Source organism: Notechis scutatus, chromosome 2, assembly GCF_049901735.1.
Source record: "Notechis scutatus isolate UNSWTSFEM ecotype Mainland chromosome 2, rNotScu1.2, whole genome shotgun sequence".
Taxonomy (NCBI): Eukaryota; Metazoa; Chordata; class Lepidosauria; order Squamata; family Elapidae; genus Notechis; species Notechis scutatus.
Genome location: NC_142010.1, coordinates 22893338 through 22916025, shown reverse-complemented (window position 1 = coordinate 22916025; position 22688 = coordinate 22893338). Strand labels below are relative to the sequence as shown.

General features: G+C 42.4%; 1 protein-coding gene across 1 annotated transcript in view; it reads left to right on the top strand.

Annotated features, from left to right (window-relative positions):
- The window catches only part of LOC148131920 (uncharacterized), a 40676-nt gene extending 22247 nt beyond the window's left edge, over positions 1-18429 (top strand). Inside the window, exons 2-5 of the mRNA XM_087954436.1 lie at positions 7041-7205; positions 8912-9009; positions 13409-13506; positions 17215-18429. Coding sequence (XP_087810562.1) covers positions 7041-7205; positions 8912-9009; positions 13409-13506; positions 17215-17505 — 652 coding nt within the window. The 3' untranslated portion in view covers positions 17506-18429. The remainder of the gene's footprint in view (positions 1-7040; positions 7206-8911; positions 9010-13408; positions 13507-17214) is intronic.
- Positions 18430-22688: the final 4259 nt, after the last annotated feature.

The following is a 22688-nucleotide window of genomic DNA, read 5'->3' as shown; positions in this document are numbered from 1 at the left end:
TGCTTCCAACTAATTAGCTCCGACAAGAAAGAGCCTTGCCAAGTTTTTGCAAGGCTGCCAAAAAACAACAGATAAGAAATAAGCTTACAATACAAGAGTCTTCAAATACCAACTGTAATGTCCATGAGACTGAGTCTCAAAACGTCTTTGCTTCCTACAAAGAATGTTCGTTTCACAGCTGCCTTTTATCTTCTTGAAGGAGGGGCCATTACCTTGCAGCCTTACTCCCGAGTCGCCCGTGCTGCTGGAGCTGCTCTTTCCTGTGAGCAATCCTACGCTTGGCACAGGCTCCTCGGGAACCTCCTCATCACTGCTGCCAGCCCCCACAATCTCTGAAGGCAGCAGTCCACTCCCTAGTGGTCCTCGCCCCTCATCTGAGTCCTCGGTCTCCTCATCCGTCCACACCTGCTGCTAGCTAACAACAACAACGTTGCAGATCATAAGGTGGGAAGTTGCCTTATGCCAGAGGCCACTCTTTGTCCATCCAGGGCAGTGGTGGTCTTCTACCGGTTAGGCCCAGTTCTGCTGAGCCAGTACCGGCGATGAGCAGCGGAGACCGTACCGGTTCTCTCCACCGCTGTGCTGTTGGGCCCACCGCCTGCCCAGGCTCCCATACTCACCTTTATTCTCTGCTTTTGAAGCGTAGCTGCTTTGCGCGGCAAAGCAGAGTGCTGCGCGGCTGCTGCTGAAGCGACCGGGAGAGTGCAGGCTTGCAGGAGGTGAGTTGGAATGCCTCTGCACCTGCGCAAAGTGCGCGTTTGGCACACACATGTACGCAAAGCATGTGCGTGCGCACAAAATGCGCCCACCAAGCCACACCCACCGAACCGGTGGTAAAACCTTTTGAATCCCACCACTGATCCAGGGGTGTCAAACTGGCAGCCCGCAGGCCAGATGCGTCACGCGCAGGCCACGCCCACTCCAGTTCCATGAGCGGGGGGGGAGTCACATGACAGCAACGTGACGCCGTGAGTTTGACACTATTAGTCCATCTTTGGTTCTGGCAACAGTGAGAGTTTTTCTTATTGTCTCTTCTTCGTGAGCATTTTTATTGGAGATGTCGGGGAATACATTTGGGGTCCTCTGTCTTTGAGGGGACTGCATACCTTTGGAGTTCCACTTTGCACTCATGAAGCACAATGCATCCAAAACTTTCCACTGGAGTAGGCAGTTGACCACATGGGAAAAAAATAGCTATGGAAAATCCTAAGGAGAATGTTGAACAGGCAGATGGGTTTTTTCATGGAAATTCACTACTTGAATATTGACGAAAAAAATGCTTCAGAAGGTTTAGTATGTTATGAATCTGACATATCCTTAGACATAATCTAGAAATTGGGGTGGAGGGGTTTTAAAACCAATTTTGAAGCCCTAACGTTTCAGCAAATATTAGATGTCGTCCAGTAGGTAGAAATGAACTTAGGTCAGTTCACAAGAACTCCAGAGACTACAGATAAATATGAGAAAAGAAGGAGGAGAAGGAAGAAGGAGAAGAATTTTAACAAATCCTAAAGTTCAACAGCAAACCCTATATATAGGGAAAAAATGTTTAAACTCATGGGATGAGTTTTTCTTTGGAGTCTTAAATTAACTGATCTATTCCCATCTGTCCTGCATTTTTCAAACAGTCTGTTTCACTATAGTATTTTTGTCACAAATCTTTTCTTCTACTATCATCCACCCTGCAAGAAATTTCTGTAGAAGTTTAGTCATCAAAATCTAAATATCATTTCAGATCATCAGGCTATTGTAAAATCAATAGCTCAGTTTTGTATAATGCGATCTAATGCCACTTGGATGTCTATCTCAGATACCAGAACATCGAGTCTGGAATTATTGAAAAAATGATACAAACACAACTATCCTGGGCAATTTCTAAATGAAAAGTCCATTTGGGGTCATAATGGTTGTTTTTTTTCCGTTCTATGATTATTACAGAAAAAAGAGCAGACTCTTGTGGCAATCATAAATTCTGCTATATTTTTAAAAATGTTTTTGGTCTCATTTTTAATATATTTCAAAAACCAGTACAGATGGCAGATGTTATGATTTAAATAAACATTTTGTTCCATTGGTCCAAAGCTACAACTCAAAGTTTGGGGGGGTGGGGGAATCCCAATTGTTGTAGTTACTGAGCAGCAAGTCATAAAGCATATCTTGTTTGATTCTGACTATATTCCTTTCTTGTCTAAATCACAGAGTTTTAACATTTTATATACAGTAAAGCCATAATTCTCCAGAATGCCAAGTTTTAACAGATTTCGAAAACGGGACAAATTTTACTTCAGCTTCTACTCCAACAAAGTTTGTCACTTCCAAAGCAAACTCCACTACTAATATTCCTTGATTCAATTAATTTAACTCCACAGAAGAATGTTAGTTGCATTCATTAATTTTTCACGGAGATCCGTTTCCTGAAAGGTAGTGTAAAATGGAGGGTTTAGAGTAGGGGTGTCAGACTCGATTTCATTGAGGGCCAGATCAGAGTTGTGTTTGACCTCGGGGGCATTGCGGTGGGCGTGGCCAGGTCAACGTCACTCATGTCAGGGGCGCCTGTGATGGCCTGCAACCCTCTGCCACCACATGGCCCTCCCAAGCTCCATTTTCACTGGTGGAGGCACCACGGGCTGCTCCGCTGTTTCCAGGGCAGGCCCACGGGCCAGATCTAAGCACCCCGCGGACCAGATCTGGCCTTGAGTTTCACACCCCTGGTTTAGGGGGTATGCAACGTCTATTGGCCTATTTCTTAATTGTTCTCATTTGCTTTACGGGTAGTTTTTGACTTACAACAGGTTTAATGACCGTTGGAAGTTATAAGGGCACTAAAAAAATTGTCTTACAATCGTTTTTCACACGACCGTTGCAGCATCCTCATGTTTTTCCCCTTCTCCTCATTGTGTCTAGCTATTTGCTTTTGTATTTTTGTATTTTATTCTATAATCTAATAAAATGTTTAAATCTGGAGGGGGAAACTCTGTCATGAGTCACTTAACAACTCTGGCAAGGAAGGTCATAAAATGGGACAGTGCTCAGTTAACAATTGTCTCAGCAACAGAAATTATGGGCTCAATTGTGATCGTAAGTCAAGGACTATCTGTATATTTTGTCTGAGCTAGACACAATTCTGCTTTAAGAATTAATAATAGTTGGGCTCCAGGATAGACTCATGGTCAAGAATAATATATTTCCCCCGACCCCCATCCCGCTCCAAAATAATTCAAAGGGCAAGTGCAAAGAAGGAACTGGAAAAGGAAAAATTACATTTATCTCCTTTATTTGGAACACAGTTTTATGAATTGATGGGTGGATGTATGAATGAATGAATGAATGAATGAATGAATGGAATGACTTTATTGCAGCCATGGACCTTAGCATAACAAAATGAAGCTCTAAAAAATGACAATCGCTGAAGATTACTAACCATCACTGGATGGCATTTACACAATGGAGCATTTAAGGAAAGGAAATGCTCATTAAAACAGATAAATAAATAAAGCACCTCAGAGTACCTTGGAATTTTAAATAAAAGCAGGGTGATAATAAGGCAGATATCCTGCAAGAGCTGAGTATAAAGAGTATTCTTATCATTTCCAGAGTTTGAGATGATCAGGAGACTAACTTCCCTCCTCCTCAGACAATATGGCCATTGGCTGGGAATTCTAGGTAGTTGAGTCCAACACATTTAAATGATATCCAGTTAAGTGATGCTATTCTTGGCTGTTTACAATTAATATGCAATCACCATTTCAAATAAAGTTGCATTCATGCATCTTTATATGCTTTGGATATGAATGTCCATGTATTTGTTTGTTTGTTTATACCCCACCTTTATTACTTTTATAAATAACTCAAGGCGGTAAACATGCAGTGGGCTGCCTTCTGAGAGGCTTTTGCTGCAATTTCCACCCTTAATAACCCACCCACCCCAAAGCACAATCTAGTCTCTTCCTGGGATGATACAGCCTTCAAGGGTCACTTCATAATGCTGTCTAATTCAGGGATTTCTGACATTCACAACTTGTGGACTCCTATTTTACTCACAACTACAACCCTGTGAGGCGAGTTGGGCAGAGAAAATTACTGGTCCAAAGTCACCCAGCCAGCTTTTGTGCCTAAGGCGGGACAAGAACTCACAGTCTGCTGGTGATTGGCCCTAAGTCATCCAGTCGACTTTCATGCCTAAGGCAGGATTAGAACTCACCGTCTCCTGACTTCTAGTCTGGTCCTTCATCGATGGACCAAACTGGCTCTCTTCTTGCATGTTTTGTTGAATATGTGCCTAAAACCTAAGAATACCCCTATAAGGTAGCCTTTACATGGGATGCTTAGGAACACAACACCTGTTGGAAGAAATATCCTTCTGGGTTCAGTTCCAAGTGGGGGAAAAGACACTGGATTCATGGAAGCTGCTTGGAAAGAAGGTTTAATGGTGGACAGGACCATATGCCTTGGAGCTCCTGAGCGAAAAAGGGAAGAGATGCTGAGAATCCCTTAGTTATATACCCTCTGTTGGGCCACACCTTAGTGTTTCCTGTTCCTGTGTAAGAAATGTATCCCATTGGCTGTCAGACTCCCAGGAGGTCTTAGCTAACTTTGTAGACTTTGTCTGGACCACATGGCTTCACCTGAGTGCTGGCTGATGCAATCTTCCCAGGCCATGTGATGAGATGGGTAGAGGGCTTTGTTATGTAGAATACTCTGTCCCAGGCCTTAATGGCCCACCCATTAACAAAGGTGAGGGCGAGCTTCTGTTTCTGAGGTGAGTTTTCTGCTTCTGAGTTTCTACTTCTCTTTTTAGGGGAAATATTCTGCCTTTTTAGTATACCCTAAAACATTTCATTTTCCTAGGAGAGGGGTGGGTTTTAACTTCCTACACACCTAAATTCCAAGATCTAAATTTTTAGTTTTAATTATAAACAAATGCTGAGATTCTGAAAAAAAAATCTGTATTTTTTAATACGCATTTCTTCTTTTACTGAAAACAGCTTGGTTAGAAACAGAACGGCTGTGTCTCCAAGAAACAGTCATTTGTGCTGAAACTTGGAATAAGAACATTTTTAGCTCTTGAAAAACCGGTATTTAAATAAACTGCACACTTGTGCCAAAGCAAGAATATGCATGAGAGGGAAAATAAGGAATTTATGCCGTTCCCTTTTAGCTCTAAAACAAAAATCAACAGTTGATTCTGAAATCACATTGCCTCTTTTATGTCATGCAATCTAATATCCTACTATTAGTCGAAGTATTTGTATTACATTCTAACCGTAAGAGTATTTAATCTATTTTTTTTTACATGTTTTTCTGCATTGTTCTTTCAATGGCTGTATAAAAATAAGTGTTTATCCTTCCCCAAGTTTTTTTTAAATAGGCTTTCATGGTTTGGCCAGGCTTGTCAAGGTTTAATTAGAGATTAGATGCTATTTATTATTTGTTATATAGTCACTAAGCATATATCCAGTGTTCACATGCTGAGATTAATATCTTAAATCGTCTAGCCAAATAACAGTTAAGTATATTAATGAGCCTCAAAAGTATTAGGGCAAAAATGTTGATGGGCTCAGCCACACACTAATGCAATTTTTATAACCCTTGTAGCAAAAGTATGTCTCCTTAATTTGATTTACTTTTGGAGAAATCTGTCAAGAGCCCTTCCCAGCAGCCTTAGCTCATGCCACCCAACTTCACTGACAAAATAGCCTCTTTTCCCACACCATGGGCTTTTTTTTAGACTTTTTCCTCCTTAAAACATTAAGATGAAAATGAGCGTGAAAAACTTCTGGAAATTTGCTTATCTCCCTTAAACCTCCTAAAACAGCCCCCAATTCAACTGCTGAATATTCCCACAAAAGCCATATTCCCACTAATTTTCAGCAGCACAATTTGGGGTGCATATGCATCTTTTAAAGGGGTGGGAATTGGGCATGGGTTGCCTTCTGGGAGGCTTTTGTTGCCATTCCCACCCTTAATAAACCCCTGCCCCCAAAAAAAAAAAACACAACCTTGTCCCCTCTTGGGATGAAATAGTCTACAAGAATCACTTCATAATGCTTTCTAGGGATTTCCAACCTTTACAGCTTTAAGACTTGTGGACTTCAACTCCCAGAACTCCCCATCATCCAGCTTGACGGGGAGTTCTGGGAGTTGAAGTCCACAAGCCTTAAAACTGCCAACATTGGAGACCTCTGCCTAGTTGATTCTCTCATTTAATTTTAATTTAATTGGCCTTTAATTCTGAGAAGGAGTCAAGATTGCCGCTGCGTCAATTAGACTGAAGCTCCGCCCTTTTTATATGGACACATTAAAAGAGCTGGAGCTTCTATTACATTATCACAGTCACCATCTTCGTTTTAAAAAAAAAAAAAACCATATCCCATGGATACCCCTGGCTGTTGTATAGGAAATCACTCCTGTGCATTAGAATTAAGTCCTCATTTAATCAAAACATTCATTGCAATACAGGCAAATGGACAGTATGTTCATGTTCCTATAAAAGTGAGTACCCTGAAATTGAATTAAATAATTTCAGCGTGGTCTGATGGTGGCCAAATTGTCTGCAGATGTATTCAGAAGGAAATGCTGCTTTTAATTCAAAATGATTTACTGTCTCTTAAACATATTTTTTTTACCGCAGCCAAATGTTACTTAAGCTTGTAAATAATTCCCCCTGCATTTATTTAAATTCTCTGACAAATGAGCATATGAATTCAGCTTTAGCTTCACCTGGCCGCTGTCCAGCCTCAAGCCTCAAGACAAGCTTGACGCCTGTCATAAGCCAGTGAAATTAATGATGCCATGGTAATGCCCAAACAAGAAACATAAAGAACCTGAATGCCATGATATGACAGCAGATCAGATGCTTAACTCAGAATCCAGGAAGTGACTTGTTGTAGTGAAGACAGGCAAACAAATAATGGGAAAGAAGAGGGAATGGTGAAGAGCAGATGGAAGAGAGGAAGCTGGAAATGGGACCTTAGAAAGAAATGAATCGATAAGACTTCAAGTTCATCCTGGTCTCCTTCCTTGCTCCTTATTCTATCAAGGAAGATGGCACATTCAAATTGTATGTGGGCATTCCGTTCAGGACAAACCAGAGATTCTCACAAGTGGCCTGACTTCAGAAGGTCTGGGAGTTGGAGTCTGCAAAGGATCCAGGAGAAAGAAGTCTCAAGCAGACCCCTGCTGGACTATCAAGAGTACCTTCATGGGTAAGTACCTCTTTTTTTCAAAACCCTAAATTGCAATAACTCCCTAAGACTTCACACAACGCACTAAACCTCAAGCCTGGGTTCACAAAACACACTTGCTGGCTGCATGTGATTTTATGCTAAAATAAGTCAGGTGTATTATCATCGGTAAAATCATGCCTGGCTTCATCCATTGGGAAAGACACGGTCTCTGAACTGTGTTTTATCCTAGTCCAGCATGGTGTGTCTACTCAACCAGTGGGTGTCTGTAAAAAAAGAGTTGCAGTAGAGCAGATTGCAACACTTCCTGCCATCTCACTGCCTGATAAGATACATATTTAATTTAATTAAATAATCAAGGTACATATTTCATTTAATTGCCTTCAAAAACTGTGAGTGCTCTTATCGCTGGAGGTTTTTAAGAAGAGGTTGGACCCAGTAGGGCATATCAAACTTTTTCAACTTTAAAATTTCCAAATGCTAGGGGTACTCAAAAGTTGTGACATGCCTTGAGGATTGTAAAAGTATTTTGGTTACTTTAATATAATTTAGATGTGCTTGGTAAGTAACTATATAAATATCACAACTTTTTAACATTTTGTTCGTTTCATGAACAGCCATTTGTCTGGAATGGTATAGGGCAGTGATGGCTAACCTTTCTGGGCTCCTGTGCCAAAAATTGTGTGCGCGCCAGCACGCACACACTAGCATGCCAGCACCCAGAATGCAATGTGCGGCCCCCTCCTCACAACCCCTGCGCATGTATCTGCAGTCCCCACTCCCCAGCCCCTTACCTGCACTGCGCCTCACAGCTGATTTTTCGGCTGGTTTGAGGCCTTTTTCGGCCTCCCAGAGGCTTGGAAAAAGCTTCTGCAAGGCTTTTGAGGAAAAATTATAGGCCCGTTTCGTCACTTCTGGTATTACAGGAAGTGAGAAAACGGGCCTATAATTCGTCCTGAAAAGCCTTGCAGAGGTTTTTTTCCAAGCCTCTGGGAGGCCGAAAAAGGCCTCAAACAAATCAGCTTGGAAAAAAAAAATCAGCTGTGAGGCGCACGCATGTGCAGTGAGGTAAGTTTGCCTGCGGCTCACGTGCCAGCACAAGTGGCTCTGCATGCCACTTGTTATTCTGTATGTCTGTAAATTGCTTAGAGTTGCCCTGGCGAGATGGGCAGCATACAAATGTAGTAGATACATCATTGAATAAATATCTGTAAATCCTTGTATGGTTTTGACCCGTATACTTTGTCTTATATCACTGTCTGCATGGACAGGCCTGCGGTACTGCTGCCAGGGAAAATGGAGCTCGGGAGGGCAGCGCAGAGGGCTGCAGGAGGCTGTCACAGCCGAAAATGGAACCCAGGAGGCCACATGGGGGCCCCCAAGCTCCGTTTTTGCTGGCAGAGTGCTAGCAAAACAAACTACTAGCAAAAGTGGATCCCTATAGCCCCACCTGGGCCACCACAGGTGCCCCTGACATGAGTGATGTCAAGCTGGCCACGCCCCCTGTGGCCACGCCCCCTGGACATGCCCTCCCCCAGCTCCGCTGAGGTCAAACACAACCCTGATGCGGCCCTCAATGAAATCGAGTTTGACATCCCTGCCCTATACCATTTCAGGCAAATGGCTATCCAACTTCTTAAAAACCTCCAGTGAGGGAAGACCTATCATTTTTAAGGAGCCATGTTTGTTACTTCGGCTTTCTCTTTTCTCTTTTTCTTTCTCCTTAGACTCTTGGGCTCTGAAAAGGCTTCCTATTTTTTGAATCCCCCAACAACAGAGAAACCCATTAGCCCACGAGTGAGGCGCTTGCTGGTGGCTGGTATCGGTAAGGCATTTCCTGTGTCAGAGGGAATCTCCTTTGCTATTCTCCTTTCTTCCTTTTGGGGTATAATAAGCAGGGGTGGGCTGCTGGGGGTTCGCAGGGGTTCAGGAGAGCCCCTAGCTAAGATTCTGTGCAGTTCGGAGAACCCCCGAATCCCACTCCTGGCTGGCCTCGACCACCCCTCCCCTCCCGGGAGTCCCCACACGCCCTGTTATGTATGCAGGTAAGTGCAGGGGGCACATGGAGGCTCGGGGAGGGTGAAAAATGGGCTTCCCAGAAGTTCAGGAAGGCCAGAAATGGGCCCATTTCCAGCTTCCAGAGAGCCTCCGGAGCCCGGGGAGGCCGTTTTCACCGTTCCAGAAGCTTGAGGAAAGCCTTCGGAGCCCGGGGAAGGCAAAAATGCCTCCCCTCACTGTGGTGCAGGAGGCTGACCGGGCCACACCCACCATGGCCACGCCCACTCAGCAACTGGGCAGAGAACCCTTTGCTAAAATTTTTGAAGCCCACCCCTGGTAATAACCTGGAAGCAAGAGATCATGACTGTTACAGATGACAGGTAGTCCTCGACTTACAACCATTCATTTAACAATTGCCCAAAGTTACAACAGACCTGAAAAAAGTGACATGATCAGGCTCTGCCCCTAACGGCTATCACGGGATCCCTGAAGTCACGTGATCCAATTTGAGGCAGCTGGCCACCATGGGCATTTATGGAGGTTGCTGTGTCACAGGGAGGGTCGCATGATCAAGCAAAATAAAGGGGAGAAGCCAGATTCGCTTAACAACCACAAGATCCGCTTAACAACGGAGGTGTTTTGCTTAATAACCATGGCAAGAAGGTTGCAAAATTGGGTACGACTCAGTGACTCCATTGCTTAAGTAATGGAAATTCCTGTCACGGTTGTAGTCATAGGTTGAGGACTTATCGTCCACAACTGAGCCCAATATTTCCAACCATTAAGTAAGACATTTGTTAAGTGAGTTTTTTGCACCATTTTGCAAACCTTTCTTGCCACGGTTCTTAGGTGAATCACTGCAGTTGACAAATTAGTAACCCCAACTTGTTAAGTGAATCTGGCTCTCCCGTTGACTTTGCTTGACAGAAGGTCACAAAAGCAGATCACGCGACCTTGGGACACAGCAACGGTCATAAGTACGAGTCAGGGGCCAGGTGTCTGAATTTTGATCATGTGATCATGGGGGTGCTACAAAGGTCGTAACTGTGAAAAACGGTCATAAGTCACTTTTTTTCAGTGCCGTTGTAATGTTGAACCGTCACTAAATTTTATAAGTCGAATACTACCTGTACAGGTAATCAGCTTGGAGTACAAGGACATGACCTTTTTTTTTTGTATTTTTTTGTATTTTTTTAACAACAAACATAAACATAAAACAACAAATAAAACCTTCTTTCAATTGTACAGTGTGTCGGTTGGTATATATTCCTTGTGCATAATGTTTATAGTCTTTTCCTCTTAGATTTAAATTTACATTCAAATTATATTAATCAAATGTCATGTTGTATTATTATTACATCATCATTAGACTTTAATTTCAAATCCACGCTATCTTTTTAGAACAAATCCCAGTTCTTGCTGATTCTAATTCATATTATAATCCATTCTATAACAATCAATTATAACATATCATTACTATTGTATTATATTTACTATTATATTATATTTATATTATAGTATATTGCATTTTCCTATTTTTCTGTCTAGCCATTGATAAAATAAATCCCATATTTTATAATATTCTTTTTCTTCTTGCTTTCTAACTGCCAGTGTTAATCTACTCATCTCTGCACATTCCATTATTTTCTTAATCACCTCCTCCTCTCGGAATTTTTTCATTTTTCCAATTTTCAGCAAATACAATTCTAGCTGCAGTTAAAACATTAATAATCAAATACAGTATGTCAATTCTCTGTTATATCCTTCAGGTAAAATTCCCAATAAAAATATCTCTGATTTCAGATCTATATGCTGTTTTGTCGTTTTTTTCCAGCCACGTGTGAATTTTAGTCCAGTATCTTTTAGCTTCCACACACATCCACCACATATGGTAATATGATCCAGGTATCTGATGACATTTCCAACATTTCGCCGATTTGTCCTACAAGGACGTGATCTTGTACGTGTGGTACTCAGTGAACTTTGGGAAGTGCAGAATGAGAGGAAACCTGCATCTCATGATAATAAATTTTCTCTTGACAGACTCTACAAACTAATCTTAACATAGAAATGTAGTAATAGCACAGCCACTGCTGGCTTTCTTCCTAATAGTATGCAATTGAAGAGATGAAAGGGAGCACGCCACTGCCTGCAGTATTTTAACTTGTCTCTGTCCCGAGTCTTTGGCAGCCAGAAGAGTGTTTTGCCCTCGGGGCAAAGATTGCGGCTTCTATCAGGCGCTCCTTTCCCTTTGGGAGAACTTTCCAGCTCCTGGGGGCCTAGTTCTTTAGCTAAAATTGGACTGTGAGGTGGAGGCCGTAATGGCCTTTTTGTTCTGGAGCCCAATAGGAATGGAAATGGAAACCAGGCGTCAAAGAGCAAACCTCTCCTGGTCTGTGTAGAACAGGGGGTGTCGAACTGGATTTCTTTGAGGGCCGGATCAGCATTGTAGTTCTCCTCCACAGGGGGGAAACTCTGGCCCGGACAGCCTCCTGCAGCACTTTGCTGGCCAAAACGGGGCGTGGAGGGGCCACCCGCACCCTTCCCCCCCCCCCGCTCCATTTTGGCTGCCAGAGGCATCACAGGGCAGTCCTTTGCTTTTTCCAGGCTGGCCCCGCGGGCCAGATTCAAGCACCCCGCAGGCCACATCCGGCCCATGGGCCTTGAGTTGGACACCCCTAGTGTAGAACCACCTTCCCCAATTTGGGAGATTGCAGAAGGGTTGACCTGGCCTAGAACCCCAGTAGTTGTAGTCCAGCTGATCTGGGAATACTACCGGGAATCCTCAGCTTACAACAGTTCACTTAGTGACCATTTTCTAAGTTGCAATGGCATTGAAAAAACTGACTTATGGCCGTTTTTCCCATTTCTGACAGTTGCAGCATCCTCCCTGATCATGTGATCAAGATTCAGATGCTTCGCAACTGACTCATATTTATGACGGTTGCAATGTCCCGGGAACAGGTGATCCCCTTTTGCGACCTTATGACAAACCAAGTCAATGGGAAGCCAGATTCACTTAACAACCATGCTGCTAACTTAACAACTGGACTGATTCATTTACAACTGTGGCAAGAAAGATTGCAAAATGGGGCAAACTTAACGATTGTTTTGCTGAGCAACAGAAATTTGGGGGCTCAATTGTGGTCGTAAATTGAGGACTACTTGTATTGAAGAATGCTTGCTGGCAGAGGTGGTATTCAGCAGGTTCTGACCAGTTCTGGAGAACCGGTAGCAGAAATTTTGAGTAGTTTGGAGAACCAGCAAATACCACCTCTGACTGGCCCCGCCTCCATCTCTTCTCTGCCTCCCGAGTCCCAGCTGATTGCAGAGAACGGAGCTGGAAAGCAGGTTAGTGGGGTGGGGAGGGAATGGGGATTTTGCAGTATCCTTCCCCTGCTACACCCACCAGGCCAGGCCACAGCCACCAGGCCATGCCCACAGAACCGGTAGTAAAAAATATTGAATCCCACCACTGCTTGCTGGACATGTTAGGCATGGAGCAGGGATGGTTTACTTAAAGCTTTGGGTAGGATCTTTTCTTCAGAAATGGTGAGATGGTCACATACTTTTTTTCGAAGGAACTCAACACATTTCAGCACTGTAACAAATGTAACGCTGCCATATGTCATTAAGTCATCCGGAATGGAATGGAATGGAATAGAATAGAATAGAATGGAATGGAATGGAATGGAATGAATAGAATGGAATAGAATAGAATAGAATAGAATAGAATAGAATAGAATAGAATAGAATAGAATAGAATAGAATAGAATAGAATAGAATAGAATAGAATAGCAGAGTTGGAAGGGACCTTGGAGGTCTTCTAGTCCAACCTTCTCAGGCAGGAAACCCTATACCCATTTCAGATAAATGATTGTTCAAACTCTTCTTAAAAACTTCCAGTGTTGGACATTCACAACTTCTGGAAGCAACTTGTTTCACTGATTAATTGTTCTGTCAGAAAAAAAATTTCTTCGTTCTGGGTTGCTTCTCGTCCTGCCCTCTGGCGCTTTGGAGAATAGCTTGACCCTCTCTTCTTTGTGGCAGCCCCTGAGATATTAGAAGTAGGCTGTATTAATGAGATGGGTGGCATAGAAATTTAATCATTCTTCTCATTAAATAGACACGCCCAGTTCCAGCAACCGTTCTTTATAAGTTTTAGCCTCCAGTCCCCTAATTATCTTTGTTGCTCTTATGCAATATCATTTTTCTTTGCCACATAGATATGGGGGCTGAAGAGGTGTGGAGGGCCCTTCATGAAGAACCCAAGCATCGACACGAGATTACGGCAAGTTCAAAAGGCCATTCACTCTCTGAACAGGTGAGGAGGATGCTTTCGATGAGAAAACAAGGCCTAGATATAAGTAGTCCTCCACTTTACGATCTAAGTGAATCATGTGGTCATTAAATGAAACCAGCTCCCCGCTCCCCCCCATTGACTTCGCTTGTTGGAAACTGGCTGGGAAGGTCACAAATGGTCATCACGTGATCCTGGAGCACTGCCAAGCCCTTTAATTTTGATCGTGTGATTGTGGGGATGCTGGAACAATTGTTAAATGCAAGGACTGGTCACAAGTCATTTTTTTTAGTTCCCTGTAACTTTGAATGACAGGGGTGCTAAGTGGTTCAGTGGCTAAGACGCTGAGCTTGCCGATCAGAAAGATCGGCAGTTTGGCAGTTCGAATCCCTAGCGCCGCGTAATGGAGTGAGCTCCCGTTACTTGTCCCAGCTTCTGCCAACCTAGCAGTTCGAAAGCATGTAAAAAAATGCAAGTAGAAAAATAGGGACCCCTTTGGTGGGACGATAACAGTGTTCCGTGCGCCTTCGGTGTTTAGTCATATTGGCCACATGACCACAGAGACGTCTTCGGACAGCGCTGGCTCTTTGGCTTTGTAACGGAGATGAGCACCACCCCCTAGAGCCGGAAACGACTAGCACGTATGCGCAAAGGGAACTTTTACCCTTACCTTTTAACTTTGAATGATCATTAAACGGATGGTTGTTAAGTCAAGGATTACCTGTAATCTTTTCATTACCAAATACCGGTATGTATTTATGATAAGTCAGGTTTCTCCTGAATAGAGACTTCCTCCTATTTGAATGGTGTCATTCTGTCATGCCCTGAATAATGAATTTGTATGTAGCAATAGCAATAGCACTTAGACTTTTATACCACTTTACAGTGCTTTTTACAGCCCTCTCTAAGCGGTTTACAGAGTCAGCCTATTGCCCCCAACAATTTGGGTCCTCATTTTACCCACCTCGGAAGGATGGAAGGCTGAGTCAGCCTTGAGCCTGGTGAGATTCGAACTGCCAAATTGCAGGCAGCCAGCAGTCAGCAGAAGTAGCCTGCAGTACTGCACTCCAGCCACTGCGCCCCCAAAGTGGCCTCCTGGAGTCCAGTTGTTTTTAGTCCGGATGTACAGACACCCTTAAGGGTATCTCCACCATAGTAAAGTGAAAGACTTACAATTTCACATGAAGAAAAGGTAGTGTGTGGATAAGCCAATGACATATTAGCCCAGAGTTGCTGTATTAATGAGATGAGATAGAAATTTAATAAATAAATAAAAAATAATAAACTATTTAATACTTGAAGTTAAATATGTTTTGCCTGTCAATGTTCTGGCCGCAGGCCAGATCTAAGCACCCTGCAGGCCGGATCCATACCCCAGGCTTGAATTTGACACCCCTGGTTTAGACTATGAGCAGCTTTTGGTACAACTACGGCTGGAGTCTGTCATAGACAGTGGTGGGATTCAAATGTTTTTACTACCGGTTCTGTGGGCGTGGCAGGGGAAGGATACTGTAAAATCTCCAGTCAGAGGTAATATTTGCCAGTTCTCCGAACTACTCAAAATTTCCGCTACCGGTTCTCCAGAATTGGTCAGAATCTGCTGAATACCACCTCTGGTCATAGATATCCAGAAAAACAGCTGAATTAGTATGCATCTATAACAAGAAAAAAGTGTATTAATGGCACTTAGAATCATATATTTGCTTGGCATATTCAGAGGGTCTAGAATTTTCAACTGGCAAGTGGAAAAAAAGCAGTGACAATCAGCACTGCCGGAGTCACTATTTATACCTTCCTCCTGACTTTGCTATGTTAATTAATACCTGTGAGTGAAGAGAAAGATACCATTGTTTAAATCCAAACTGAAGTGAATTGTATGCATTGTCAGGAAGTTTGATTCTCTCCCTCTAAGCTGAAGGGAGGACAATAGTTCCCTTGTCCGCCATAGGTGATAATTGCCATAGCAAAGCAAGGAGGGCAGTATCTCTACCAACTGTTCATATTGCAAATCTCCCTCTAATGAATCCAGGTTAAATATCCTCCTTAATACAGGTAGTCCTCGACTTACGACGACAATAGAGCTCAACGTTTCTTTTTTTAAAAAAAACAATTTATTTTGGGTTTTTGACAAAACAAAAAGAAAAATAGAGCACAACTCAAAACGCCCTGAGGATGTCTCCTCGAATGGTGATGCACTGACAATGAATGTTCTCTTCAAAAATGTACGTCCCATACATCAGGGGTCCCCAACCACCGGGCCCTGGACCGGTACCAGTCCGTGGATCGTTTTCTACCGGGCCACCGGTTTGCTGGGCGCCGCCATCTTGTTTCGACAGGAAGTGCTTCCGGGTGAGCTTTTCCGGTTGGAAAGCGGCGTTTGGGTCCTGAAGGAATCCTTGCACCTTAGTTTCATCGAAGGGGGGGTGGGCTTTGAACGAAGAGCCATACCGATGGCGGAGGAGATCAAAAAAGCACAAAAAAGGTACAAAGGAGGAGTTGAAGGTGGCGGGGAGAAGCGGGGGACGGCTGGCTGGACGGTTGCTCAGCTCGGCTCGCCTTGCCTTGTCATGCGTGCTGATGCCGGTACTGGGCCGCGGATCATTTTGTGATGCCGGTACCGGGCCGTGGCACAAAAAAGGTTGGGGGCCACTGCCATACATAGCATCAGTGTTTCACGTCATCCTGTTCTTCAATAAAGTATCAAGATCTACGTTTACGGTCTGGCTTATTGAAGGATAAGAGGATTTAACTTGCATATCAAGCTACACACAGAGCAACGGGTCGCGAGGACAGAACATTCATTCTGTATTATTACACTGTCCTCCAGGGTGTTTGTGCTCTCGCTAAAATTAAGACCAAACTTGGAAGCTTCTGGAAGGTTGCCCATCTGGAGGGTCAAACAAGCCAGCCTGGCAAATATGACCATACACTCAAATCCCACCCGTTTTTTAATGTGAACTTCATGCAACCCATGTAAAAAAAAAAAAGGAGAGGTTGGGCTTTGAGTGCAAAATTTAAGGTGCTTCTCTTGACTTTTTTGATGATGTCACATACCCCCACCCCACTCCATCCAGAATGCCCCTGTTTCGACTTGAATAGAATAGAATAGAATAGAATAGAATAGAATAGAATAGAATAGAATAGAATAGAATAGAATAGAATAGAGAAAGAATAGAATAGAATAGAATAGAATAGAATAGAATAGAATAGAATAGAATAGAATAGAATAGAATAGAATAGAATAGAATAGAATAATATAGAATAGAATAGAATAGAATAGAACAGAATAATAGAATAGAATAGAATAGAATAGAATAGAATAGAGAAAGAATAGAATAGAATAGAATAGAATAGAATAGAATAGAATAGAATAGAATAGAATAGAATAGAATAATAGAATAATATAGAATAGAGATAGAATAGAATAGAATAGAATAGAATAGAACAGAATAATAGAATAGAATAGAATAGAATAGAATAGAATAGAATAGAATAATAGAGAATAGAGAAAGAATAGAATAGAATAGAATAGAATAGAATAGAATAGAATAGAATAGAATAGAATAGAATAGAGTTGGAAGGGACCTTGAGAGATCTTCTAGTCCAACCCCCTGCTTAGGCAGGAAACCCTGTACCATTTCAGACAAATGGTTGTCCAATCTCTTCTTAAAAACTTTCAGTGTTGGAAGTGGAGGTGCAGCCATTGCCTAAAGCAGCACTGCTTTTTTCCAGGTACCCTGGCTGGGACGTCCTACGACCACCCACCGGCTACGGCAAGTGGCTACCTGGCAGCAGCAGCTGTGTGCGATGCATCGTCTGGGAAAGCAGCACCAGTACGCAGCTCTCTATCTTCTGGCCACCAATCAACTGCCTGACCTCAACGACTCCTATGGGACTGAAGGCCCAACCCGCTACTTCCACAATGCTTTGAGAAAGAAGCAGGTACCATCACCTGGCATCAATCCTTCTAGGACGTGCTGTTACTCCAGCGGCAAGAGAAAAACACGGGAACAATTTTCCTGACATTTGCGTGCGGGATGCAGAGTGGATCTTGCCATCCCCGAGCAGATATCCTGAATGAGGAAGGACGTCTCAACCCTGTGTTGGAAGATGATCAAGAGGGGCCCATAACCTGTTCAGAGTTTTTGCAGCGTAAATTCAGCACCACAAAAGTAAACACAGATGGCTGATGCTTCATTTAACATCTTTATAAACATATTAAGTAAATTTTACAATACCAGTTGTAGATTTCTCCAACATGGAGCAAACTCAAACAAAAGCGGACATGAATTCAAGATGGCAGCGCCCAACTAGGAAGGTGAGGCTCTCGCTCCTGGAGCACTATCTCCCTATAAAGCCACCACCTGCACCAGAAATCACTTTTAAAGCTGCCGCCTGCACCAGTAACCGTGAGTAAACCAGAGCCCAAAAAACAAGCCCAAAAATGCTAGATTCTGAAGCCGTGGAGCCCTAATAATGCTGGCGGAGCTCCTGCTAACTGATCCGTGGCCCTCCTCTCCTTCCCCAGAGAAGTGAAGCTCTTTCCATCGAGCCCTATTAACCACACTGGTGGAGCTCTTGAACTGGATCACTTGGAGCCAGCGGAGTGCAAACAACGTACCTTCATTTAAATCCCTCACACAGCTGATAGAAGTATCTTCCATGCCAGACAACGTGTTTCCATTAATATCCCCCACACAGTTTCCCGGAGCCACATCGGACACCTGGCAGGGAGAAACAAGGAGGGAGGAGAAAGCCCTGAGGCTCTTAGGAGGCGAAAGTCACCCTGGATGGGTGGTAAAGGCAAAGGAATGCTTTGGTGGTCGTGAGGAGAGGAGAGTCTCCTCGACTGACCCGAAGAAAACCCCTCCATCCGAACTAAAAGAGAACAGCCAGCATGGCTAAATCGAAACCAGGAAGGCAGCTGAGACAGAAGTGAAAAAGAAAGGAAAGATCTTGTAACAGCGTGCTTAGTCTTGGTAAGAATCACTCCAATTTCTGCAGTGGAATTTTCCTTGGAAAGTGGGACTCAAAGGAGGAAAATAGCTGCGATTAACGATCTGGAGTGACTGTCAGATTTAGTTACAAAAAAAGAGAAGATATTGCAACTGGAAGTAACTTTAAAAGTAAAGGACAGATTGGATTGGTTAACCCAAATTTCTGGACTGTATTTTTACTACTATTAAACTCGAAGAACTTTAGGAAACTATTGGAAAACAATCTTATTCAGAGACATATTGATTGTAGTTAAAGTGTTTTAATTCAGCGAGTTTTACTCTCTTTCAAAAATCCAGCTGTGCTTTGAACATCTCGTTACAGCCTATTGTTTAATAGCAGCAGCCATCAGAGCAATAAATTCCTCCCACCCAGTAAATCACAGCTGCTAGTAAAACAATTAACCCTTTCCTTGCAGACTCTCAATACTACCTCATTACTTTACTCAAACACTGATTAATTCATTACCTCAAAACTTACAACTTTTCTACCTCATCACCTATATCAATGATTAGATAATCAATTTATATTTCATTAATGGTTTCATTGATTTATTGTTTTAATTGATTAGTGTGATTAGAGTGTTTAGTGCAAATAGTGTGATTACTGATTAGTTTAAAAGATCAAGATTCATGTAATTTAATTGATTAGCAAAATCAGTGATTTAGTGAATTTAATTGAACAGTGTGATTAATAATTAGTGTAATTAATTGATTAGTGATTAGTGTAATTAATTGATTAGGCTGATTGTTGCTTAGGAAAATTATTTGACTAGAGAGATTACTGCAATTGATTGATTGGTGGGATATTGGCTATATTGATTACCCAAAATTGTTCCATTAATTAATTTAATCAACGTACCATCTTAACAAACCTACCATGCCAAGAAAAAAATCCAATGCCAAACCACAACCTAAAGAGAAAGTAATCCCCACCAATGAACCACAAGACTCCTGCACATGCCTTAAATGCTACAAAACTCTAAAGGATAATGAAAACTCCATCAAATGTTCTCTATGTAACAAATACGCTTATCATGACTGCTTGGGATTACCCAAGCAAATGATTCAATATCTAGAATCATCCAATGAGTTTCCATATCTCTGCAAATCATGTAGACCCAAACTGGATCTGTTGGAAAGAGTTGATACCATTGAAACACGAATAACATCCCTTGACACCATAGTAGCATCCCTGGACGCCTTAAAAGAAAGATTATCCAACCTTGAAAAAAAAGACACAACGCTTAAAAACCTGAACAACCAATAGCTACAAGCCACATCTCTACCCAACAACCACAACCCAATCCACAAAAATACATAAGTCAGACAAATAAAATACAAGCTGAATAGTCAAGATCTTGTTGATGATCCAAGCTCTGTCAAGGACCTTGGAATACTCATCTCTAATGATCTAAGTGCTAGAGCCCACTGTAACTACATAGCCAAAAAGGCATTAAGAGTTGTGAACCTAATCCTACATAGCTTTTTCTCTGGTAATATCACACTACTAACTAGAGCATACAAAACATTTGCTAGACCAATACTCGAATACAGCTCATCGGTCTGGAACCCTCATTACGTATCTGATATTAGCACAGTTGAGAAAGCCCAGAAATATTTCACAAGAAGAGTTCTCCACTCCTCTACTCGTTGTAGAATACCTTATGCCACCAGACTTGAAATTCTAGACCTAGAAAACCTTGAATTACGCCGTCTTCGGTCTGATCTAAGTATGGTATATAAAATCATACATTGCAATGTCCTACCTGTCAATGAATACTTCAGCTTCAACCATAACAACACAAGAGCACACAATAGATACAAACTCAAGGTTAACCACACCAAACTTGATTGCAGGAAATACGACTTCAGCAACAGAGTGGTCAATGTCTGGAATACTCTACCTGACTCTGTGGTTTCTTCCCCAAACCCCAAAAACTTTAACCTTAGACTGTCTACTATTGACCTCACCCCTTTCCTAAGAGGTCTGTAGGGGGCATGCATAAGCGCACCAACGTGCCTACCTTCCCTGTCCTATTGTTTCTTTTATTTTTTCTTATATGTACCCATTTCATGTATTCATAACTATGTATATACTTATACCTATTATCTTGTAAGCAATTGACAAATCAAATAAATAAAATAAATGTTACAGGTTCAGAGCAGAACAGCAACTCATCTCCAGCAGACAAGCAAGCAAGTTAGTTTCTCTTTCACTTTGGAGCTGAGCATAGAACAGAGATAAACCACGCCCAGATTCTCTCTTTAAGTTTCAGCCCTCAACTCAGCTCTCATTGGCTGACCTTGTTACTGAGCTCTATTCCAGTTCATGAATATACTTGGACAGTTTTGATGAATTATTCCTTCAGGACCATCTAATGCTGCCTTATTCCCACCACAGCGAACCTGCAGGTGGTCCTTGACTTACAACTGGTTGCTTAGTGACTGTTTCAAGTTACGAAACACCCCCCCCCAAAAAAAATCTACTTATGATCCTGATTTGAAGTTCCAATAACCGGCTCCTCCTGGGGTCATGTGATCACATTTGGACACTTGGCAATCAGCTTGTATTTGCGGCTGATTACAGCATCCCACAGTCATATGACTGTGATTTACAATGTTTTGTTTTGTTTTTGCTGGAAATTGGCGTTTACATCTGGTTTCCAACAGCAACAACAAAAAAAATCACCCATTGGCTAAAATGGGTTCACTTAACAATTGCTGCAAAAAATAAATAAATGTAAAATTAGACACAGTCACAGGGTGATCCAGCACGACTTATGATTGCAATTGCAGGCTCAGTTCTAATTGTTAAGTCAGGGCACACCTGTACTTGTTATGCTGAGTGAGTCTTCACATTTGGACGTGTTTCAGTCACAACAGCCACATGGAAAAGATGGCCCTGGACCAGTTCTCCTCCTGCACCATTTGAAAATCACTCTCCTCCTCTTTCAGTCATTGTTGCTCTCAGTATGAAATCAGAGCTATCCCTCTGTCTCTGGGGCGTGCATGATTGGTCTGTATGGAAAAAGGAATCTGACCTGGGTCACCTATTAGAACTGTATTTGCACAGCATCTCCCTGTAGTAGAAGGACCCAATCAGGGATGACTTACCGGTAGCTTGGAAAAGGCGTGAGTAATGCCCTCCTCTTAGCTGCCACAAAAGAGGCTAGAGGGTTCTTGATAATGAACAATAACATCATTGTGGCATGAAAAAACAATTACTACCAACCTGCCTTCCTGTATACTGCAAGAGTCAAAAAGAGGGCTGTGAAAATATTTACAGACACCTCACATCCCGGACATAAACTTTTTCAATTCCTTCCCTCAAAACGATGCTATAGAGCACTGCACATCAGAACAACTAGACACAAGGACAGGTTTTTCCTGAACACCATCACTCTGCTAAACAATTCCCTCAACACTGTCTAACCATTTACAAAGTCTACTACACTGCTATTACTGTTAATCTTCTTGCCACTCCTTATCACCCATCCCCTCCCACTTGTGACTGTATGATTGTAACTTTGTCGCTTGTATCCTTACAATTTATATGGACTGTTTCCTAGTATGATTTGATTGCTTATTGTACCCTATGACTACTATTAAGTGTTGTACCTTGTGATTATTGACTCTTTACGAATGTATCTTTTCTTTTATGTACACTGAGAGCATTTGCACCAAGACAAATTCCTTGTGTGTCCAATCATGCTTGGCCAATAAAGAATTCTATTCTATTCTATTCTATTCTATTCTATTCTATTCTATTCTATTCTATTCTATTCTAAGAGTTGACATGAAGACGGGATGGTCTTCTTGGATGGAATCACCCATCAACTAAGGCAAAGGTGGGGATCCATGGCTCCCTTATGACTTGTGGACTTAAACTGGTTGGCTTGGGAATTCTGAGAGTTGAAGACCACAAGTCATAAAGGGGCCACAGTTCCACACCCCTGAACTAAGGGAAGGCAACTCACCCGTCTTCTCTCAGATAAGGACGTTGAATAAAGAATCCGATGTTGGAGATAGAACTTGTTCCGATCTCCCATGAGCACCGTAGGATGCAAGACTTTTTTGTCTGCTGTGAAGCTGCTGTGCAGAGGTGGTATTCAGCAGGTTCCGACCGGTTCTGGAGAACCAGTAGCGGAAATTTTGAGTAGTTCGGAGAACTGGCAAATACCCTGTCCCCATCAATTCTCTGCCTCCTGA